This window comes from Pollicipes pollicipes, unplaced genomic scaffold, assembly GCF_011947565.3.
Source record: "Pollicipes pollicipes isolate AB1234 unplaced genomic scaffold, Ppol_2.1 Scaffold_3447;HRSCAF=4054_pilon_pilon_pilon, whole genome shotgun sequence".
Classification (NCBI taxonomy): Eukaryota; Metazoa; Arthropoda; class Thecostraca; order Pollicipedomorpha; family Pollicipedidae; genus Pollicipes; species Pollicipes pollicipes.
Window position 1 is genome coordinate 34,719,439 of NW_023596297.1, and position 22,188 is coordinate 34,741,626.

A 22,188-nucleotide genomic window follows, 5' to 3' on the forward strand; every position below is an offset into this window, starting at 1 on the left:
ACAAAGCATAACAACTTTTGCGCACAGGCTTTTTTGAGCATACTTCTATTGTGAGAGCTTTATACTGTGCGTATATTTGGTTGCAGACAACTGGGTACGTGCTTAAAACATTCATACTTTTTCCAAGCGAACGTTTCTTCCAAACCATGCGAAACACGGGTGATTCAGCTAGAAGTTTACAATGACCCATATCGAGTTAAATATGAAAATTACTTCCCACAAAAGCTGCAGAGAACGGTACGTTTATGCTCCCATCCACAGCAGTGTGAACCTCGTCTGATTCAAATTTCCCTCTTTTCCGTGAGAAACAGCACCCGGAGAAACAAGTGAGGCTAGACGCCGGTGTCGCGCGTTTTCGATTTGACGCTATATCACCGTCAAGAAAAAGACATGGAAAGATGAACCAAACAAATAATTGCGTATGCGAAACCCCGGTTTGCACATGACCAGCTCTGCAAACAGTTGAATGTCGCGGTCTGATCGAGCGGTTTACACGGCCTCGGACAACATGGACTAACCGTCCTATTGTTATCCTCCCCCCCCCCCCTTACGAGATGGGGCCTCAAGAGGCCCCTTTCCTCCTAAGGTTTTCTAAACAAGCTTCCTATCAGACAAACTTTATGGAAATATTTCAATAGCTACATCACTTAAAGATACATTAGTATCTTTTTAGTTGCTTTTTTAAAGCCAGGTCATCCAAGGTCACGTCAGGTCAAAACCTTAATTGTTGTTACCAGACCCTCCAGAAATCACAGACCTAAACCTTAATGACCATATTTAAAGCTTCAAAATGCCTTTCCAACATTGGTCTCCCGTTGGATGTGGCTTGCCATGTTCTTCATGTTACTAGACGGACCAAAGCAACAATTGCCATCCCTTATTTGAGCTGACATGACTTATTTCAGGTCACATGTGTCAATGCTTACTGGTGCTTACCTAATCCAGTTTTCCCAGAGTTAATCAACGCCTCCTTCCGCATTGCCGTGGCATGCGTAGTTCTTGAGAAAACAGGAGTCTGAAAAAGATAACTTCACCACTGTGACCTGAAGCCATTTTAAAGATCATACCGTTATCCGGTCGCACTAATCTAATGCAGTTTGAAGAGAGCTTTTTGCTGCCGTCTTCCGCGCGGCTCTACGTTGCTGAGTTTTCGACGTGTTAGAGATCCTCTGGGACCCTTCGCATAGGTTTAATGAAAATAAAGTCTTGAAGACAGCTTTGTTCTAAGTTTAAAACACTCCCGTAAAGCGAGAGACGAGGTCAACGCTGATTTCACTTCGTATAAGAAAGGCCTTCAGTTCCTGATTTTTCGGCACTTTGTTATGTTGACCTAACGACCTTCAGTATGCAAGGAGGTAGTATTTAAACGGCGTGGTAGTGCAAAATAGCAATCACGTTTAAGGTCTCCATATTTTGAGCTGTGCTCACCCTCTTGATGATAAGTGCAGCTCTACATATTGAACAACGCAAATGTAATTATTGTTTAGCACGACATCGTTTTACCTGCACCTCCTGGTATGTTTAATTTCGTCAATTCAACATAAGACTTTTCAACTCAACTGATAGTTTCATCTGGCCTGAAGCACACGACGCGTCCAGCTTGGGTAGGATCTGTCACAAAAGTGTTAATGGGTTGAGGGCAAAACGGATACGGAGAATGTGGCGTATAATGTATATCACAACTACCGTACTGGGATGTTTTACGCAGAAGAAACAAATGTAGCATTCGAGACCGGTTTAATGAACACCTTGGAGTAGCACGTTTGCGTAGTGCATACACCACTGGATGTGGGCGCTCCCCGCGCACACCTACGTAGTGTACACACCACTGGAGGTGTGCGGTCCCTGTGCACACCTACGTAGAGTGTACACACCACTACAGGTATGCGCTCCACGTGCACAGCTGCGCTGTAAGCCGATACGGAGCAATGGACATAAGCGTTCGCCCTAAGCTCTTTCATGTCATAATTGCTGAGACTAAGACTCGTAGACCTGCAGACAGCTATGACCTTCAGCACATATGTAGTGGTACAGTTTAGGAAAGCACGCCATCGCTTTGCTTCTTTTTCGGTAAATGTCTTCTGAAGGAATTTATTTAAAATGGTACAACCCGCCCAATCGCCGGTTAAGTTGTATGAAACGGTGGGGTAAACTGTATTGCTGTTTTATGATACGCGGGGCAGGCTGCATCGCAAGCAAACTACATGCGTTACGATATGTGAACGGAATGCGCTTGTCTCTATCTCGCAATTCGCAGTGATTGTGGGATGGAAAACGATTTCTGTCCCTTTTTGTCAGTGCTTGTTTTACAACTACCGCCACCTAGGTTCGGCTACTCAGGTAGGAATCATTCGATCCACATAGGTACTGTAAATGTCTTCTTATTATCGGCATGACATTATGTCATGTTAGTCAATAACTGATAGCATATCAGTCAATGACATGACCCCACAATGACAGACGGCGTTGTCCCCCTAACTAGGGAGCATTACGTAGGGTTTTGGATTCCAGATCATGATATATGAACATCATTGAAAACAAACTCCATTTTGCACCATTACGACCAGACAAAATTTGCCAATCTGCTCGAGAGCTAGAGGCTTCAGTAAGACGGTGGAACGGGCCAAATCTGGACACCGAACACCTGTTTCAAACAAGTTGTCACAAATGTAGTAGAAGACAAGTTGTCCGCAAATTGACCTCAAACACATTTGAAAGCTCCCAAAATTCTAAGCACTTAAAACATACCATTGCTCATTTTTTCACAATGTTGTGTTCTAACCGGATTTGGCTGTGTTGAGTGCTTTAACGGTGTGCCCACCGATTGGCATCGGATATGCATTAGTGCTAAATCAGTGGAAGTCAATCACATTCCCCGTTATCGTGTGCGGAGGACTAAAGCACTGGGATCCCTCGCTGCAGAATAAAGTCCTGGCCCTGAGTCCGCTGCTTGTGACAGTATGGCACCATTTCGACTTAAGCTAAAGCTAGCCCGAACTGGTTCACTAAAATTTAGCATGGTAGCCCCCGTGCTGCTTTAGGGGCATCGTATGTTCCAAGCTACTGACTTTAGTGCGTTCGGTTATGGCGGACAAAAACAGGTGACAGCAAAACCGCATAGCAATGCCAATAGCAGTCGCGGGTTAGGCTTCATTTGATTCAGGAGCTCTATTGGACATCTCTTTACAAAGCTCTAAAGCGCGGGCTCACCAGTGGGCCGAGTTCTCCTTCAACAACTGATTTGTGTTTTAGCGCTTTAGTGCGCACGAATGATGCTTTATTTAGTATTGACAAAGCCTGACATCGGTTATGTTCCCTTCAGATAACCAAACGCCATATTCCATCTCAACGCGTCTATTGAGACATGCACAGTGTGTAACAGCAGACAGACTTCCGTGAGCACTACAAACTTTTTAGATACGTACAAAGCGGTTCACAGGTTTTAACTGACAGTACAAGCCACATGGTGGGCGCACTGAATACGAACCCCGCCTCAATAGACAGCCCGTGCTTGTTACGCTAACTGAAAACCTATTAACAGACGTTTGAAGCGGTGCCCTCTGTACAAGTCAAGCGACGTGCTAGCCTATCGCTGCCATCCATCGCACGGTCACATCATACCAAGAAATGCGCACGTTGTTCAAAAACATAGTTGATGCAGCAGTCGGGGAACAACATTACTATCAGGGCGGGCACACGCACGATGTGCTCATTCCTCGCGCACCAGGTGCTGCAAGGGGACGCTGCAGCACAGAGGGCTTCATTTCACGTCCAATGAATCTCTAATTTCAATGTGAGTGACTTGGAAAATTCACGTTTCAAAATTCGTTTGGGAAATTCGCCCTGCTCGTCAGGCAAGGAATCGCACCAAATAACGAATGGTGTAGTGTGATATCACACCTCTCTGTCGCAAGATTACAAATCACAAGATTGGACAAAGGGTTCAGCTGAATGAAAGGTTATTTGCAAGGACAAATCGCGAAATGTTGAACCACCGGCTAAGGTAAACGTGTTTCTTTTCCGAATGTCCAGAAGCAACATGATTGACAAATAACAACTGACGCCAAAGGTCCAGGCGGAAATTGGTACAAGTGTTTAAATGAATCCCACACCGCTGATGTCACAAAGCAAAGGTCTAACCTACAAACTCTGGCGAGAAGGTGCTTTTGGGGCCAAAGGACGTGCGCCATGAAGCACCAGTTATGCTGCAGCCGCATGCAGTATGTACACATTCATACTATCAATTCTTCTCTGAAATATCGACTCACTAAAACGAACAACTCTGGGCCGCAAAAATTGGTTATATAAAGCAAATGTGATGCATGGGGCAATGTTAATAAAGAAAACCTCAGGGATTTTCAATGAAGCATGAGCACGAAAGATATCATAAGTATGATGACTGCATGACACATGACAGCACTTCCCGTTTGTGTACTAGACCCCAGGCATAAACTTTTAGGCCTCCACACAGTTTGCAGGAATGTTTTCCTTCGCGCTGTCATCGTCTTCGGGGTCCGCCATTTCGCTGTCTGTGCCCAGCGCCGCCGTTCGTTTGGCCGTCGGTCTATACTCTTCAAATATCTTGCTAGGTTGCGTGACGCTCTGTTTGCCCGCCTCCAATGCCATAGAACGCTCGCCATCCTGATTGGTCGCCTCCGGCATCTTCGCACGCTCGACGCTCCGGTCGGTCGCCTCCGGCGTCTTCGCACGCTCGACGCTCTGGTTGGTCGCCTCGAGCGGCTCGGCGCCCTGATTGGCCAGCTCTGGCTGGCTGGCACACTGCTTGGCCGGCGCCACGTGTTCGGCGGCGATTTGCCACAGGCGATTGGTGAGCTGCACAGCAGAGAGCGTAGCGGGGTCCAAACTGAACGTGACGTCAGCACTTGGTTCGAGAGAGACAGTGCCGCGCACATCAGGACCGGTGTGCTGCGAGTCGAGCCGCACGTGACCACACAGCTTGACGTACGCCGAGAAGGTGGCCCTGCCAGGCGGAAATCATCAGACGGCGCATCCAAGTCGACGCAAGGGATGTTGGCGGCGCCCTAGCCGCCACCTTGCATATGCAGAATAAAGCACGCAACACTGACTCACTATTTACGGCAGCCGAGATGGCAATGCGCGCACGACCGAAAATTGGGTGAAACAGACATAATAACAGTAGGTAGACTGACTAATACCATGATATTACAGTCGCCGATATTTTGCTGCTGGGAATAGCCGCACCGACAATTGGGAAGGTTGGAATACCTGCTAATGGATGACTAGGCAACATGCGTCAATGAAATTAGCGCACCATAATGCTAAAATGCACAGTGTTTGTCAGGAATGGATAATGAGAATACACTATTGAAGGAACCGCGAAAATGATAAGCAAAGTGGGGCGTTACCGCGAAAAGAAGTACTGAAAACGATGCACGCATTTACTCACTTTTCTTTTTCCAACTGCTTGTGCTGAGGCTTCACTTTTGTATCAGTCTGGAGCTCTAAATTATTCAAGTCACTTTTCAGCTTGGCCTTCTGAGCTTTCACTTCTGACACCATCCTGAGGTTCTCGGTCTGCGGGTAAAATCAGCAAATGTGAGAATTTACTGAACTGTTGAAGAGATTGTTCCACATTTGGAGCTATTGAGGCAGGCATCAGGTATGATGAAAAAACTCACTTGTAACTATTGGACTGCCTACAAATGCAAAAGAATGCTATCAATAACACAATTTCACTAAGTAGTAAAAACGCTGCTCCATATGCCATCGTTTCTTTGTGTCATACAACGGTTCCATGACACCATAGTCGCTGCCTGGGTTGCCGCGTCTGAATCGTCGCTGTAGTGGACGACATAAATTACTTTTGGTACTTGTGCGCACCGCAAGGTGGCGTTGCTGTTTCAAGCGTGGGAATTCATGAGCGCTATAAGCGTGTGTTGGCCTTCTCTCGTGATATATTTTGGTGACACCATGTGCCTTACTTGCATTTGCATTCGCGGCTATGACGGCATTCTTAGAGTGTTCCACACGCACATAGGGTATTGAACTAAACTAACCATATTGAAGACTTTTCGGCGCAGCTCACAGTCCTGCCCTTCTTGAGACCGAAACTCCTCTGTTTTTGAGTACATTTACGCCCGCGAAAATGGGGACATTATTTCGGGGAGAGTATGTCAGGGTCACGTTGGCAACCATGACATCAGAATAGCGTCATTCAAACTCTGCCATTCCATAAGCCGTGCGGGCGATAAGGCCGGTACAAATATAATGGCTGAGTCGTTCATATCTGGCGTTCGTGAGCACGATTTTCAGATGTAACGGCCGGCAGTTGGCTCTCTACCCATGTTGCGGGAGGTACAATAACGCAATCAATGACGCAGCGAGGTGCATACTTCACAGAGAAACTGTGTTGTCTAGAGCAGCATTTTCTACTTAAAAGTATACCAATAGTGACCTTGTTTTATCATATCTGGTGCCTCCTTTAATATCTTCAGACGTGAAACATTCCCTTTAAGTTATTCGATCTTCAGTCTCATGTCCGCAACATCTTGTGGTTGCCCAAATGCTTGTGTTATCAATAGCAAAATGCGGTTCGTGATCGAGACATGCAACCAGAAGCGCAACTTGACTGTCTGCCAGTTGCCATCCACCATTCACACACTAGGTACTGCATCACCGCAAACGCGAATGTTTCATAGGATACATCCTTCTTGACCATGAACACAATACAGCCAATGTGGCGGGACGTTCTCGCGACGTCTATATGTCTGGGTGGGGGTGGGAGGGAAGGTGGAGGGGCGATTTGCCCATAGGCGGTGCGTCCTAGGCTACACAAAATCGCATATACCAAGCCCAGAAATGTGGGTTTGATGTTTGCAAAAAGGCGTGGCTGTGTGCCGCAGAGAATGACCACGAAAATGACCATCTCAGTTCAGAATCCTTATTGTGGAAGAGACTCCTTAACGCTGTTACCGACAACGTTTATCATGGATCAAACTGTGTTATAGACGGTCACATCTGTTATACTATTTGCTAAGGATGCTGGAAACGTGCATAGATCGGTGACTTCACACACGAACATTGCCGACCTCGTTGATGAGTTCGGTACGTAAAAAGCACGTAACTCCCTTACATCTTACAAGGAATGTGCCGTACCGTCATTACAATGAAAAATACCGTATATATATATATATATATATATATATATATATATATATATATATATATGCTGCAAACATGCAAATGCCAACCGCCAGTCGGCTAAAAAATACCACGGGAGCAGATGCACACAAAGATGGATCGAAAATAACAGTCAGGCCGGGCGTCACGCTGTCTGGTCCGTCACAAATCCCAACAATTGGAACAACGCACGATTGGACTACACCCTACTCACACTGCAAGCTGGCATATGGTGCTTTCAAGGCCGTCGTCACGCAGACCGAGAACACAAACAAGGCAAGTAGATTGAGCCGGTGTCACGTCCGAGACGCTGTCGGTTGTTGGGCAGCATCTTACTTTACGTGTTCAGTTTGCTTGTGATAGTTTTGGTTATCATGTCACAAGGACGTGTCGAATCACATGCGCCAAGGCAATGGATCCCCGTGTATCGGATCCTCACCGGGACTTCAAGATGTTAACTGAATTCCATTTGGCGACAATCTTACAAGACGGGCGTGGCGGCCATTCGTGGTTATGATTCGGTGCTGCATCAACGCTTCTCCCACCTTCCCCGGAGGAGGCGGGTACATTTACGACCCCAGGAGTGTGCACTCTATCAGGAGCTCACCACCCCAAGTTCTTACCGCCTGACCAGCCATTGCGGTGTGGTGTGCTTGATCCGTCGGTCCTATTCCATAATATACTGACCCAAGCTCTTACCGTCTGACCAGCCATTGCGGTGTGGTGTGCTTGATCCGTCGGTCCTATTCCATAATATACTGACCCAAGCTCTTACCGTCTGACCAGCCATTGCGGTGTGGTGTGCTTGATCCGTCGGTCCTGTTCCATAATATACTGACCCAAGTCTAAACGGACACATTGTCGTGATTTTGTGCTATCTCTTAAGGGGGTTACAGGCATTTCAATGTTGCTCCACAGCGAAGTGATCAGTTACAGCTGCCTGTTCGTGCCCGGCGCACCCGTGGTGTCGACCTGAATGCTTCACATCATGATCTGCTGTGTACTGATTGGCGTGCGGTGATTTCTTCGGAGACGGTTGCACTTAAGTGATTGTTTTCTGGCAGTTTGTTAACATTACGTATTTACATGTTCCGGTGAAATCCATCCGTGCCCGCAACCCTAGGGTTCCAGCGGTGACCGACGTAACTAAAGCCCTCATGGCACGCCGCGGTGAAGCTTTGGCCGTTTTCGGTCGCAGGTTTCTACACTACAAAGAGCTCAATGGGGCTGCGCGCTCTGCCATTCGACGCGGCACCTGTGGGGGGATCCGAAAGCCCATTGCAGAGGGCGGTCACCAACCCGTAGAAACATAAGCTCAGCGGTAGGGAACGGAAAACCCCACCGAAATGTGCCAGAGGAGATCCCAGACCACCCAAACAGGTTTTTTTTTTCATCGGCGGAAAGCACAGGGTGAGACGTCTGTTATCCCCTACCGCCTCCCGTGCTTTGGAGCCTGAGCCTTCAAACTTTTACCACGGACATCAACGGGATTGCGCATGACCATTTTTGGTACGAACGCCTCGTCGGCGTGCGGGGACGATGGTATCTGCATGCGTGTGATCTTTCTCTGTTTTAAGGCAATGAGTGACGTGTTGCTCCCCTTGGTCACTTCCTGTCTATGCCTCTCCGAAGCGCCCGAGTCCTGGAAGCATTCCACCGTCTTCCCCATCTTTAAATCCAAAGATCATATAAATCCTTCCAGCTTCCGCCCCATCTCTATCGTCTCTGCCATAGCAGACTGTGGAGTATGCAGTCTATCAGCGGTCCTGCCGCTACCTCTCCAAAAACCATCTCATTTTCCTGAACCAGCACGGTTTCCGGCCACGCCAATCCACGGACACCGCGCTGTCTTCCACATCCGACGACATCCTAACTGCACAAGACCATGCAGGCATGACACCGCTCTCCTTGTCTGATTTAAGCAAATGCTTCGATGTAATGGACCACTCACAATAACCTAGCAAACCACGCCTGCACAACATCGATGCTTCCGGTTTTCAGCTTACCTCAGCCCCCCCCCCCCCCACAGTGTGGGAATAACTGACCGTTTCGGGGACTCTCGACTAAGCTGCCAAACAACATGGGAGTTTTTCAGGGATTGCCACCAGGCCCCCTACTCTACTGCATCTTTGCGAATAATCTTAGACTGTTCGCTGAGGGTGCAGTCGTGCAGCATGCGGACGACACCCAGTCTCGTTTGCGGCAAGAAAAGCTATTTTCAATATATTGTCAAACCGATGGAACACGTTCCGGCCTCTCTCGATGCTTGGTTTCGTGCGGACAGTCTTAAAGTAAATGCTGAGAAGACCCAGTTAATGTTGTTTGAAAGCCCACAAAATCTGGACAGCCCCCGAACTTCACCGTAAACTTTCGTGGGCACAAGCTATCCCCGCTTCGGAAGTGAAAAGCCTGGGACTAGTATTTGATCCATCTCTCGGCTGGAATTATCAAAATTCTTTCGCCACTGGCCACTGCCTTGACATTCTTTCTGGTCCATTACACCTGAGGAAATACTTGCCCCTTGTGTCATCTGGACGCTGGTGAGTGTTTTGGTCCTTTCGCAGATCCAATACCGTTTTTCGGTTGATGGGAAATCTCTCAAATCTCTCACTCAAAAATCTCTGTGGGATCCAAAGTCATCGACTTTGCAGCAAAAGTCGTCTTTGAGCGTAGAAAGCTCAATCACGTTTCGGATCTGCTGGACAGACTCGACTGGCTCTCTGCGGACAGCCTTGTAAATACCGCATGCTGACGCTTCTTTCATCAGATACTACGCCCTAGCAAGCCAAACAGGTTGGCTCGTGAGTTCTGGGAGGTATCTCAAACCCAACACTGTCACACACGGCAGGATGAAGACTTGTTCGTCCCTAGGTCACGTACTGAGATGGGGAGAAGGCGATTGCGTTGCCGGGCTGCCATCCGGTATAAATCCCTTCCCCGTGACCTAATACAACACCCAAGTGCGAGGTTTGCCGTGCACTGAAGCGCCATCTACTACTCCGACGTCCACCCTGACCGCGGAATGGCCCGATCCGTGTACGCACGCGCAAACACGCATATTTGTGTGCATGTTTGTGAGCTATGTAAGCATTTGCATTCGCATCCAATGACACCTTGCTTTAATGCTGCGACGATCGTCTTGACAAGCCACGGGTCCATCGCGGAGAGCCGAAATATACGTCTATGTCTACGTTACGTAATGTCGTCTACGTTCACAATGGTACTAGTACCTCTGGCTAATGCGAAGACACAAACACCCAACATCACAGCTGCTGGTTGGTGATAGCGACAAACGCTACAACACAGCTCACATGACATAATCGTATGTTGTAGTACCTGCAGTTCGACGTCCTTTTCCTTCGCCTTCATTATTTCCTGAAGCTTGTTGTGGTATGTCTGCATGTCTCGGACATCCTCGAAAGATCCCAGCTTGTCCGAGACTTCTGAAACACATATATCGCACGCAGCATGTGAGCGCCGCGCACTGGACAGTCCGTTGAGGACCACGACCGCTGCCAGCCGCCAGGCGACTCCTGCAGCCAGACCAGCCGTGGATGGTGACAGAGACACCTCCACAGCGGACGGAGCCGTCAGCTAGCCCTAACACCGCGACCGCTGCCAGCCGTCAGGAGACCCCTGCAGCCAGACCAGCCGTGGATGGTGACAGAGACACCTCCACAGCGGACGGAGCCGTCAGCTAAGGCTGCCGCGCGGTCAGAGGTCACACGGTACGGTTACTTTCCTCATATAATGTGTTTCGGCACATCATGTTTTTCCTCATATCATGAATTCAATCATACATGAACTCGCCAATATCATGCATTTTCTCAAAGCATGCATTTCCCCACGTTCTGTACTTCACCACGTCATATTCTTCCTCACATCATGTATTTCATCCTTTCACGTATTCACTCCTATCATGTTTGTCTTCGCATGCGGAGTGGGGCTACCAAGGGTTATTTACACATAACACTCCACAAATTATCAACTTGACGGCTAGGATCGAACATGGATGCCAAAAACGCACCACACTACCACGGTTCTAAACACCTTTAGCCGGCCAAGAATAGCAACCCTGGAGGCGCCCCGTGACGCAGCCAGGGTTTTGGAGGTATTGACGCAGGGAGGGCGCGCCTGTATAGATCCGAGCGCTGTTTACAAGGCGCGCCGCCCTGTCCTCGCGTGAAATCCGTGGCTCTGACAGGGGCCGCCTCAATCTTCGAAAGTGCAGGCTCGATTTGACAGCGTCTTTTCCTTTTTTGACAGTCTCGGCACGGAATCGCCCGCCATATTCTTTTAGCACCATCACCACACTACGCACTTTTAAAACTGGGACACACAATATGTGAGGAAAGCTTGTGGTCAAGATCGGTATTTTATCTTCATGACATATTGCTAATTTGCAAATGACGTTTCTACCTGACTGCATAAATTTAATACTGGGCTCTTCTGTGTGACAGCCAACCTAGGTGCAGTGTTTTCCTTGTGTACGGACGTGAAACAGGAAACCCCGCTTCTAGTTAGTTATTTCGTCTTAAGGGCGCATCGACTGCACGGTCACACAGCACCCTCGACAAAATGCTTGTCAGAACAAATCAGCAGCTTAAAAACTTCCGACGCGCGGTGTAAAGGAAAACCCACGTCGTGGACTGTTTAAAATAAACTGAACTAAACTGAACTGAACAGAGAAGGTTGTTGCCGTCAGAGCCTATAGCACGGAGAACCGCGGAGTGGACAGTTGGGAGGAATCTAGCCGACAGAAGTCATGCAGCAACAGCCGTACGGAAAACAAATGATTATGTATCAGATAGCCTAGTAATAAAGACCCAGGAAGCACAACAAACTGGCTTTGCGTGCGCCGCACCCTTTGCTAATTGTATTACAACTCTTTCGACCATTAATGATCATAAAAGGGCAATGGGACGAAGGACAATGAATAACGGTGGAGCAAGCTACATACATCTGGGGACCCAACCGACAAGATTACGCCCGCGCAGGGACCCCTCTGCAGGGTGTGCTAGGCGCTCGGACGGAGGCTCCACCAGGACCCCTTGCCCCATTTGTGGCTGGCGTATGTAGTCTGCCACGGACAACTGCAGTGGCGCGAGGACACTGATGTACTGTATGTACTGATGATTGTACTTGCTTAACCGTGCAGGACTTAGCAAGTAGGATGATACGAGGGCGAATCGTGGGCAGAATGCGTCAGTCTCTTCAGCTTTGAGCCTCTTAAGCTCTAGAGTTAGTCTCTTAAGAGCCAGTCACTTGGTAAACAGAGAATGACGATCAGGCACCACAGCAGCACCTGACAAACCTTCCTCGGCAATACAACACCACGGATCGACGGGAACCCGCCTGGGAAGCACACGCCGCCCAGTTCCAGGTCACGGCCAGTCAATGGACCAACGAAGAGAACACATACCACCTGAGCACCAGCACGGGTAACCCTGCGCCGATCCTGTTCTCCTGCACCAGCCGTACCAGCTGCCTCAAGTTTGCGGCTTACCTGGAGAACCAATGCAGACAGCGCCATCGGTATCAACAGAAACATGCCTCTCAACGGAATGGCTATGGCCATTCATGCCTACGGCGGAAGAACGAGCAGCTGGAAGACCTGGTGGAAAGATTCGAGTGGTGCACTAGGTGGGCCTACCTTGAAGAAAACGGGACGGGGTTCTGAAACCCGATGCACAAAGGCCCCGACACCTGTTGGCTTACGACGGCGATGGATGAGCGCCCGAGGAGGACGCTGCACACGCTGGAGTACGCCTTGAAGGCGCTTATGGCATAAAAAGTCATCAAGAAATGCGGCAGATATCCGCGCGTCGTTTGGTCAGGAATCAGCTCCAAATAGTCGCATCATCGGGAAAGGGCATCACCATTCGGAGGGATCACCAAGCCACAATAAATGCATGGAAATCACGCTGCCGTGCCGCGCCTGGCGGAAAGTCCAGGGCCTAGCTCAGTGCGGACGCGCCACCCACGAGCAAGGCGAAAGCGAGACGATCGCGTTTCCTGGAGGAGGCAGTACTAGCCCTGCCGAAGGCGAGGCTATACGGCCATTCACTGTAGGAAGTGCCAGCGGGACATGGGGCGAAGCGCCACACGGAAACAAAGGTTGCCGAGCGGGGCCCGACGTGAAACAGCGACAAGAAAACCCACAAATACTTGGTATCATTCAGCAATTTCAACAGCGCTAAAGATGACCTCTTCGCAAGCTGGACGGCTGGGGGAGGGGGGGGGGAGAGATCAGGTGGACCTGCCGACCGGCAGCGGAGCAGCGGCGCCGGTCATCGACGCACAAGCCTTCTCCGGGGTACCAGGTGGAGGAGCAAGTTGGAGCCCACCAGCGGCATGTGAATCCAGCAGTGGGTGACGAGCTGCAGGTGCGAGGACAAATGACTGGTAGCCATTGAAGCAGTTGAAAGGCCACTCAGCAGAGCTGGCCTCTGGCAGCGCTGGTCGCTAGCGTGCAGCATGACGACCTGCTGAGCATGGACTCCCTTGGAACAGCAGTCAAAACACAACAATGGTCCACTATCCATCAATGAGGAGCACTTCAGCACCTGTAATGCCATGGCCCCATATGGCAGTCAATGAGATCTTCTGACGGTTTTGTAATTTTCCATGCTTAAGTGTTGCAGTTAAGACAAATTTGAATCAACGGGTAATATCAAGACTGTGACCATGACCATGAACTGTATGTGACCATGGCCACAACCTGAACCATTAGACCACAAACAGTACTTCTGGTATAACTGGTAAATACAACAAAAAGTGATGTGCACCCAACAAAGCATGCAAATGCTGTCTTACCATTCATGTTTTCCTGAATAATATGGATGCTTTTCTCCAGTTCTTGCGTATTTTGATCCAGCATCTGCTGAATAGCAGATGTGTATGTAGAAGAAAGTGGCTTCTGTAGATCTTTCATCATAGCATTTAGAGAATCATCTAGCTCATCCTGAGCAGCCATGCCTGCAAACACCATGCATTCACATCATTTAAGCATTCATTGATTTCAATCACAACTTCCACAAGGGTAATGCCATAACACATGACTGTTTACTGCAAGTCAGCTGGTGGTCCATTCAACTATTTCAAAGGAGCTAAAATGCTGGACCTATCACTATAGATGACTGTCTATAGCTTGAAGAAAATCACACCACACATTTAGTCAAATCCACACATAACTATTATACTTTATCCTAACATTACTTCAATACAGAAATAAATGGCTGGAAAAACCTAGGGGGGGGGGGGGGGTGATGATTTGCTCCAATATGACAAGTACCTCAAATCCTGTGAGTCAATCATTGGTAATTCAACACACATGTTAAGTTATTGTTGAAACTACCACTTAAGTTTTATTACATGGGTGAGCAATGACACTAAGAATGGAGCTACAACAGTTAAATGTTTCACAGCTCCAAGAATGTAATACCCATGCTTTTCAATCTAGTATAGTTGGGCACAAAATGGCAGTTGTAGCTGATACACCCTAAGTCACTAATGCACAATAAATTTAGTATAGCCAGAATGCAAAAACTTCAATGTCAGGAAGTTGCATTATCACAAATATAATTTCTGACAACCAGAATTAAACCACCCTGCAACAATGGCATGTTTAGATGAATTCTAGGCAATGACCAATTTAAATGGCCTGATAACTTTGATGACCAGCACAGAACTGCTATCTCAGACACCATGTGTTGAGGTTATCACGAATGCTGACAACAGGATCACAACCAGGATTTTGTAAATGGGGACAGAGCTCAGTGAGCATTCCGCATGAGGGAACTGACGGAACTGCTCACGGTTCTTAAGTTAAAACTATGGGATGAAGGTGCGCCTGTCAAACGCTCTTCGGCCACAGCCTGCATCCCCACTTGTTTACACCTTTGCCAGGAGACTACAGCATTCCTTAGATATGCCATCACCCTGACACCTTCGTGCTACTACGGATCCAAAACGCATGAACTCAAAACACAACGCCGTTGCAAGAGCCAACAATTTAACTTTGATTCACAACTTGTCCCCACCACCGCCCAATCACCTTCCACGACCGCTACGCCGCAGTCGCAAACAACGCTGCTGAGGAGCAGCCGCCCGCAAATTCAATTTCAGCGCGACCTCCAACGCCCTCGGCTTCTGTTCGTGTGCATCAAACTACGCTCATCAGCGTTGATGTCTACTGCTTTCGACCAATAACAATCTCAATTCGAACTCCTTACCAATCCCAGCGTAGGACACGAAAAGCCATCAGCTGAGCAATTTTGTCAAGGCGTGCTGAATGATGCATACCAAAAAATGCGCATTTAAGAGCCAAAAACAGCCATTTTATCTCAGTAAATTTCAAAAATATTGTACCATTATGATATGAGAAATGGTCTTTATACAAAAATTTGAGAAAATATGAGATTTCCCGTTTCATACTACTAAATAAGTGAGATTCTTGTAGTCAGCTGAAGAGCGATTTGCCAGGTGCATTATGTTTGTATTGGGTGCGCAATAGTTGTGTACCAGTGGTCCTCAACAATTTTGCTCTCAAGGGTAGCGCGCATGCTATTGATGGGAGACTTAAGTGTTCGTTGAGTCATCATCACGGGGTTCTCAGTGGGCCGGGATAAAATTTACCCATATGGCAAAATCTTTGTAGCACGCAGCTTACATTATCTGCCCATACAGATCTTAGGGGATATCATCCTCCGAGTTCCTTGCAAGCCGTTTTGGATCATTCCTTTGTTCTTGTGGACTTAAAAATATTGAATTATGGCGAATATTGCCATTTCAAGGATTAAAAGGGAATTTAAGGAAGTAATTAAAAGTGAAGAGGTGAGTTACCTTTGCCTGAGAACTTTGTCATGCAAGGTGTCGGGTTGTTGATGGTATCCAAACCCTCAGCAAATATGCACCTGGGGAACCCCCAAGGTATCTGAGGAAGACACTCGGTGAAAACCCCCCACAAGATGCAGGATGGTGGCCAATGAGCGTGTCATTATTAACATTATGCTTACAGATAAGAGGCAAATGGCGTTACTGGGCAGGAGATGCGAATGGAAGAATACATTATGTAATGCGCGGGTTGTTCCAGTTATAAGTATTTCGTACATAAGATGTGTTATATGGAGCATCAACAAATGCTTCAGATGATGGACAGTGAAAGTAGCATCATATACATTGTCATTGGTTGCTACATTGTGTTGTGGTTTCTTTTATTTACTCTCCCTGAAGTGGCATTACTGATTCTTTGTGAAAAGTACAATGTTATGTAAGTTAAGGGTTGCATGTTATTATCTTGTCTGAATGCTAGTGCAGTGGGAGTTTTGATACTCACCATTTGAAACATTCAGACATAATTCAGCTAATGGTATGACACAGTTAAACTGCAATCAAGAATGAACATAAATCTGCCCTAAACACACTGTCACTACCTTTGGTAACCAACTAGCCCATACTGTCACACGCATTTCAAGGAGGAGAAATGCCAATATGGATTTCTCTGTGTTTGATTAATGTTATGTCATATTGATCATGTTCATTCATGTTTTATGGCTACAGACAGTTCTGGAATTTGCCTTGCCTGCTTCTCAATGCTATCTTTATTTGAATATTGGTTTTAGTTGTTTTGTACCATGACCAGAAACAGTGCAGGTAGTTGAGCTCATTGTACTGATATCTTATTTCTAAGATATATATTCCCTGGCTAGAATTGTTGTTTGCATTATAGTTATCATACAACATTTATCTGATTGCTCTTCAGCAATGAATTTTGCATTCAATGTCAATTCTTTATTTAAAACCCATTTTTATATATAGGCATTCCACACCATTTGGAAACTACATGGTATGGGTAGGGTTTGTGTGGGATGTTCACCAGGTGGCTGTGTTCAGATATGGCTGTGTGACCTGATCATAACACATCAAGAAACATCACATAATATAAATGTAGTGGCTTGGCTATGTCCAAAATGTAACTCCATAATTTCTTCCTGTTGACCACTGTGATCTCAAAGGCACCTGGTTGCCTGGGGAGACAACTTGTGTTTGCACTCCATCAGAAGATGAACTATCAAATTTGTGTGCAGAGATTTGGTTACATAACCTCATAGATACCCTATGTTAGATAACCTTACTACTTCAGGTTTGGTAATAAGGCTGATGATGAAGTGTTGATTATATAACCATAGAACTGAATGATGTAAACACATAGCATTGCTTAAGTGTAAAAGTTGTTTATTTCATGCTGGCTGGTCATTAGGTCTTTTGTGAAGAATGTTCTATGTGTTTTGATGAAATGCTCTGCTTCCTGCTTGATGTTTAGAAAAATGGGGATCTGTATGCTATGAGTGATGGTACTTCTTTTGGACAATGCCTGCATGAAAAGGGATGACCATGCTTCCCTATGTTAATGGTTGTTTTCAAATTGAAGTATGCCTAACTTTAATAATCAAATTAGGCATCCTGATTCACATTGGGTGTGCCCTGAAGTGTTTAGCTCTCACTTTTGCGTGCAGATCGCCAAGTCGATGATCAAGGTGGAGCTGGTGAATGACAACTACTCGCAGCTGCGTGGCGAGATTTCGGGTCCGCCCGACACGCCGTACGAGGGCGGCCACTTCGTGCTCGACATCAAGATTCCGGAGACGTACCCGTTCAACCCGCCCAAGGTCCGCTTTCTGACGCGTATCTGGCACCCGAACATCTCGTCGGTGACGGGCGCCATCTGCCTGGACATCCTGAAGGACCAGTGGGCGGCGGCCATGACGCTGCGCACCGTGCTGCTGTCGCTGCAGGCGCTGATGGCGGCCGCTGAGCCGGACGACCCGCAGGATGCGGTCGTGGCGCGTCAGTACAAGGAACACCCGGACATGTTCCGCAAGACGGCGCAGCATTGGACCAACAAGTACGCCTCTGGTGAGTGGCCGCCCAGCGGAGGAGGGCGGGGGTGGGGAAAGGGGGGAGGGGTGCGATGTGACGCAGCAGCGCCTGTCATCGGAAAGGCAAGCAGGGCGATCTGATCCGCGGTTTGCTTGGTCAGGTGTGCCAAGGTTGGAGCTGATGGAGAAAATTAATCCGCACTTATGTATGAGAATGAGCTGGGTGGGTGCGCCCACGAGCTACATGGCCTCAGCAGTTGAAATGGTCGTAAAGCCCGCCGTATAGCTTCAGCAGCTGAAATTGTCGCAAAGCCCCAAAAGCGGTATGTCCACGATGCGACGTAGCTCATTTGTCAACTGATGTACGCTCTCCACTGAGCCATTGTAGACTATGATAGCCTCCATTCAGGCTTGACTACGAGCGGGCGCGCTGCAGATGGGCTTGACGCCGCCGGTGCCGGTCAGACAGCCTCTGACAGCTGCTGGGCTGGTGTCGCCGCGCCCAGCCGGCCCTCTCTCGTGTGGTTCGCCCGTGACCAGAAGCCGTCGCCCGCAGGCCCCAGGGCGGTGCCCGAATTCGACGAAAAGGTCTGCAAGCTGCGCGACATGGGCTTCGAGGAGCAGACGGCGCGCGCCGCGCTCTCCTCCTGCGAATGGAACCTGGAGAAGGCCACCGAGACCCTGTTCAGCTAGGCGGCGGCGGCTCGTGGACAGTCAACAGGCCGCGCCGACGCTGGCGCAGCAAAACGCACTCCAGGCAAACCACGTCGAGGCCATCTGGAGATCATAGTCAGATTTATTTTCATAAGATCGGAACGCCGTGGGGTCAATCTTTTTCGCTGGTAAGGTTTAGCCGAATGTAAGAGACGTTGTGTCGGGATTCTTTCACTCCCCGGTCTCGCCGATCAGACAGAGTGCGATGTCGGTACAGTGCGATGATCGAACACTTACCGTTGAAGCGGTAGGCTAGAGGTGCCTCTAAGTCAAAATTGCAATGTATGATTTAAGCGCAAGTGCGCCACTTATGCGCTGGGTTTGTCCCGCTTTGTTACGAGGTCTAAATGAGGGGTGGGAGGCGGTCGGGTCGGCAGACCCTCTGCCTTTGTTCGGATAGCTTGGTTGGTCAGGCGCTGTCGTCTCGCAGGCTGGCGGATCGACCTCCCTGCGTCCGATCGACCGGTCACGGGAGCCTGACCGCCAGAACCTTCCCGTTAAACGCCGCCGAGAGAGCCGTACCGCCGCAGGGGTTACACCGCGGCTGGAGGCCGTCTGGTGCCCGGCTGCCGTTCCCCTTATTCCGTGCTGGTGCATCGTGTGTGTGTGTGTGTGTCACCGCACGGAGGCGCACGTGCTGCACGTGCACCAGCTGACGCCCACCACGCCGTGCCCGACGTCGGCGCGGTCCGCGCTGCTCCTGACGGCAGCCAGAGGTCTCTGACTGCCGACCGAGGCCGCCGGGCCGCCCGCCTCGAGAGAAGCCAGTTGTGCAGCCGTCTTCGGTCACCGGCGCCCAGGACCTTTGGCGGGCCCGGTAGGCGAGCGTCGCCAGCGTAGCCACCGCTCAGGTCTGCGTGACGGCCGCCTCCGTCCTCTGGATCGGCCGTCAAGCGCCGGTGCACCAACGCCGTCGCCACCAGCCGGCTGTCGGGGCGCCGTGCATTCTCTCCCACTGGCTGGAGCGACTTCACTGCAAACGCCACGAGTCTGGATCGGCGCCTTACCTGTTTACCATCGGTAGCGGCCAGGGCCGGGACTGTTCCGCTCCACCGGACAGGAGGCCTGTGCCTCCGCGCTTCACCCATCCGGTGACGTCACATTTGGCCCCGGCGCCGGCAGAGGGCGCCGCTGCTCCCACCCTCCGGACCCCGAGGCGGGAGGACGGCTCCCGCCTGAATGTTGGGGAGTGGTGGAGGGCCGCCCGTACGCTCCCGGCTGATGGCCGTGCGACGGACCGGAGCGAAAGACAGGCGCGGCGGAGGGGCGTCGGGCTCGAGGGGTGTTACGACGAGCGGAGGCCGCATCGATGCGCCGCCGGACCCACATGGAATGTGTTTTTCTGTAAATAAACGAGGTGAATTTGATAGTTGCTCGGCGTTTCCTTGCTTGACGTGGGCGGATGGAGACTGAGTTCGAACGGAGGTTTCTGTGGTAATTTGGTCGCTTGGTAACCGCAGACTGCCGAGTCGACACAGGTCGCAATGCGTTTAAATCGTACGATGATACTCGGAGATAAAAACTTGGAAACTTGGGAGCCGTTCGCGGAAGTGATTCAGCTGATGGCACCAACCAGCTCGCTGTTTTCGGGGTGCGACGTGGGTGTGACAGATGGATCAGCCCATCTGTGAGGCAAGCAACGGGCTACCCTTCCATCTCCGCCACCGACATGCGTTGCACTGAAATTGAAATGAATTTTCAAGTGCCTGTCTTACCAGATTACGCATCGAACAAAACGCGTGATTTTAATGCCCTGAGCGTGCCGCGATGTATGCCACACCTTGGTGCAGGGCGGGTGTGTCGGAGGTGTGCCACCTGTTTCCACTATCGCGCCAGACAGTGGTGCTACGTGGGAAGGCCCGTGGGAGTCCGGCCACTCCCGCCCAATCGCAGCACTGCGCATGGACTCAACCGTGGCGAGTAAGGCTCCTTCATTCCTCGCCCTCGGCTTGAGCAGGCAAGTGATAACCTCCTGCTCATGACATCTGACTGTTCGTATGGATTCTGCCTATGTTGTGATCGCATTGTAAATGAGAACTGAAAACATGCACTGGGGCACGTTGTGATGGAAGCAGGCATGTGCCTGATCAAAGCATACTTATTATTTTCGGGACGCGTTCTCTAATTCATCAGAGTGGAAATCGTGCTTAAGCTTACATCGTGGCATGGCGGCAAGTTTGTTCTGCTACGGTCGTCACGTGACCTGCACAGCGTGTCGACCGTACCGCCCACGTGGGTACAGATCCACGCGGCGCCCACCACAAACGCATCACAGCCGCTGGTGTTGTAGATCGGTGACGCGAGGGTCCAGTTAGCACCAGCTCACCCTCTGCCTGTGGTGGTGTCATCGGTGACGCGAGGGTCCAGTCAGCACCAGCTCACCCTCTGTCTGTGGTGGTGTTATCGGTGACGCGGGGGTCCAGTCAGCACCAGCTCACCCTCTGTCTGTGGTGGTGTTATCGGTGACGCGAGGGTCCAGTCAGCACCAGCTCACCCTATGTCTGTGGTGGTGTTATCGGTGACGCGGGGGTCCAGTCAGCACCAGCCCACCCTATGTCTGCGGTGGGTGTTATCGGTGACGCGGGGGTCCAGTCAGCACCAGCTCACCCTATGTCTGCGGTGGTGTTATCGGTGACGCGAGGGTCCAGTCAGCACCAGTTTCACCCTCTGTCTGTGGTGGTGTTGCAGAGCGAAAGTTCAACAGTCATGTCGGTCTGGCCGCTGGCCCTGTGTCTGTCGGTGGCCGTCGCCGCGGCCTCCGTGCTGAACCTCCGCGGCGGCGGCCAAACCAGCCTCGGCCGCTCGGTCAAGGGAGACATTGGCAAAACAACGGTACGTGGCCTTCGTGCACTGTGCAATGAATACTCTCACTGATGGGGTAAGTACCCCAGCCCTCGTTGGGCATGGATCGTTTGATGGTACTGTTCTGAATGCACCGCGGCGGGATCTGTAGAACATCGCTAGTCATATTGCGATGCGGCGAACTTCTCTTGAACTTTTTGTGGAGGAGGTCAATATGACCCACTGAAGCCTACAAATCTCCTCGGTCGGTTCTGTTATGAACTGAAACCCAAACTGAGTGCTGGGGTGTGGGCTCCCTCTGGCATCTAAACAAAATCAGAAGTGTTAACGGCGCACCCAGAGAGTAAAAATAAGGTACTGAAATTTATTAATGTATGTTTGGTAGATCTACGAGATAAATGACGCGAAAATGGGCTCTAAACACCGGCATAAAATGTCATCCGATGTAATTGGGCTGCTTTCGTGTCCGCAACCAATCCAAATTGCTGATAAGAAGACGGCAAGTGAAAAACTAAACACGGTCGGACATGATATCGTTGCCATAATTAATCCACTTCAAAGCTTCAATACCGGACTCGGGTGCGGTAAGAGGGGGACAGCGCAAGCTACTGGGTCTCATTTCATTCAATGA

At 49.6% G+C, this 22,188-nt stretch overlaps 2 protein-coding genes across 3 annotated transcripts; one reads left to right on the top strand and one right to left on the bottom strand.

Moving 5' to 3' along the window:
- Positions 1-3,338: 3,338 nt before the first annotated feature.
- On the bottom strand, positions 3,339-15,288 carry LOC119091996 (uncharacterized). 2 transcript variants are annotated; one of them, XM_037214946.1, is made up of 5 exons: positions 15,218-15,288; positions 13,978-14,139; positions 10,498-10,604; positions 5,429-5,556; positions 3,339-4,981 (listed from the first exon to the last, which is right to left on the bottom strand). In XM_037214946.1, exons 2-5 carry the CDS (start codon positions 14,135-14,137, stop codon positions 4,456-4,458), a joined length of 921 nt encoding a protein of 306 aa, XP_037070841.1. In that variant the 5' UTR covers positions 14,138-14,139; positions 15,218-15,288; the 3' UTR covers positions 3,339-4,455. The 2 variants fall into 2 exon arrangements, with proteins under 2 accessions (XP_037070841.1, XP_037070842.1); XM_037214947.1 differs by lacking the exon at positions 15,218-15,288 and adding an exon at positions 15,110-15,130.
- Positions 15,289-15,695: 407 nt separating this feature from the next.
- LOC119091997 (ubiquitin-conjugating enzyme E2-22 kDa-like) lies at positions 15,696-19,728 on the top strand. Its single transcript, XM_037214948.1, has 3 exons — positions 15,696-15,996; positions 17,679-18,078; positions 18,598-19,728. The coding sequence occupies exons 1-3, from the start codon at positions 15,934-15,936 to the stop codon at positions 18,732-18,734; spliced, it is 600 nt and encodes a 199-aa protein (XP_037070843.1). The 5' UTR covers positions 15,696-15,933; the 3' UTR covers positions 18,735-19,728.
- The last annotated feature ends 2,460 nt before the right edge of the window (positions 19,729-22,188 follow it).

Excerpts from the sequence above, each read along its gene's own strand:
- LOC119091996 (XM_037214946.1), bottom strand. The coding sequence starts at position 14,137 with ATGGCTGCTCAGGATGAGCTAGATGATTCTCTAAATGCTATGATGAAA. Across the intron at positions 10,605-13,977 it reads TATTCAGGAAAACATGAATG|AAGTCTCGGACAAGCTGGGA; the intron begins GTAAGACAGCAT and ends TATGTGTTTCAG. Across the intron at positions 4,982-5,428 it reads AAGCAGTTGGAAAAAGAAAA|GGCCACCTTCTCGGCGTACG; the intron begins GTGAGTAAATGC and ends TCCGCCTGGCAG.
- LOC119091997 (XM_037214948.1), top strand. The coding sequence starts at position 15,934 with ATGGCGAATATTGCCATTTCAAGGATTAAAAGGGAATTTAAGGAAGTA. Across the intron at positions 15,997-17,678 it reads AAGTAATTAAAAGTGAAGAG|ATCGCCAAGTCGATGATCAA; the intron begins GTGAGTTACCTT and ends TTTTGCGTGCAG. Across the intron at positions 18,079-18,597 it reads GACCAACAAGTACGCCTCTG|GCCCCAGGGCGGTGCCCGAA; the intron begins GTGAGTGGCCGC and ends CGTCGCCCGCAG.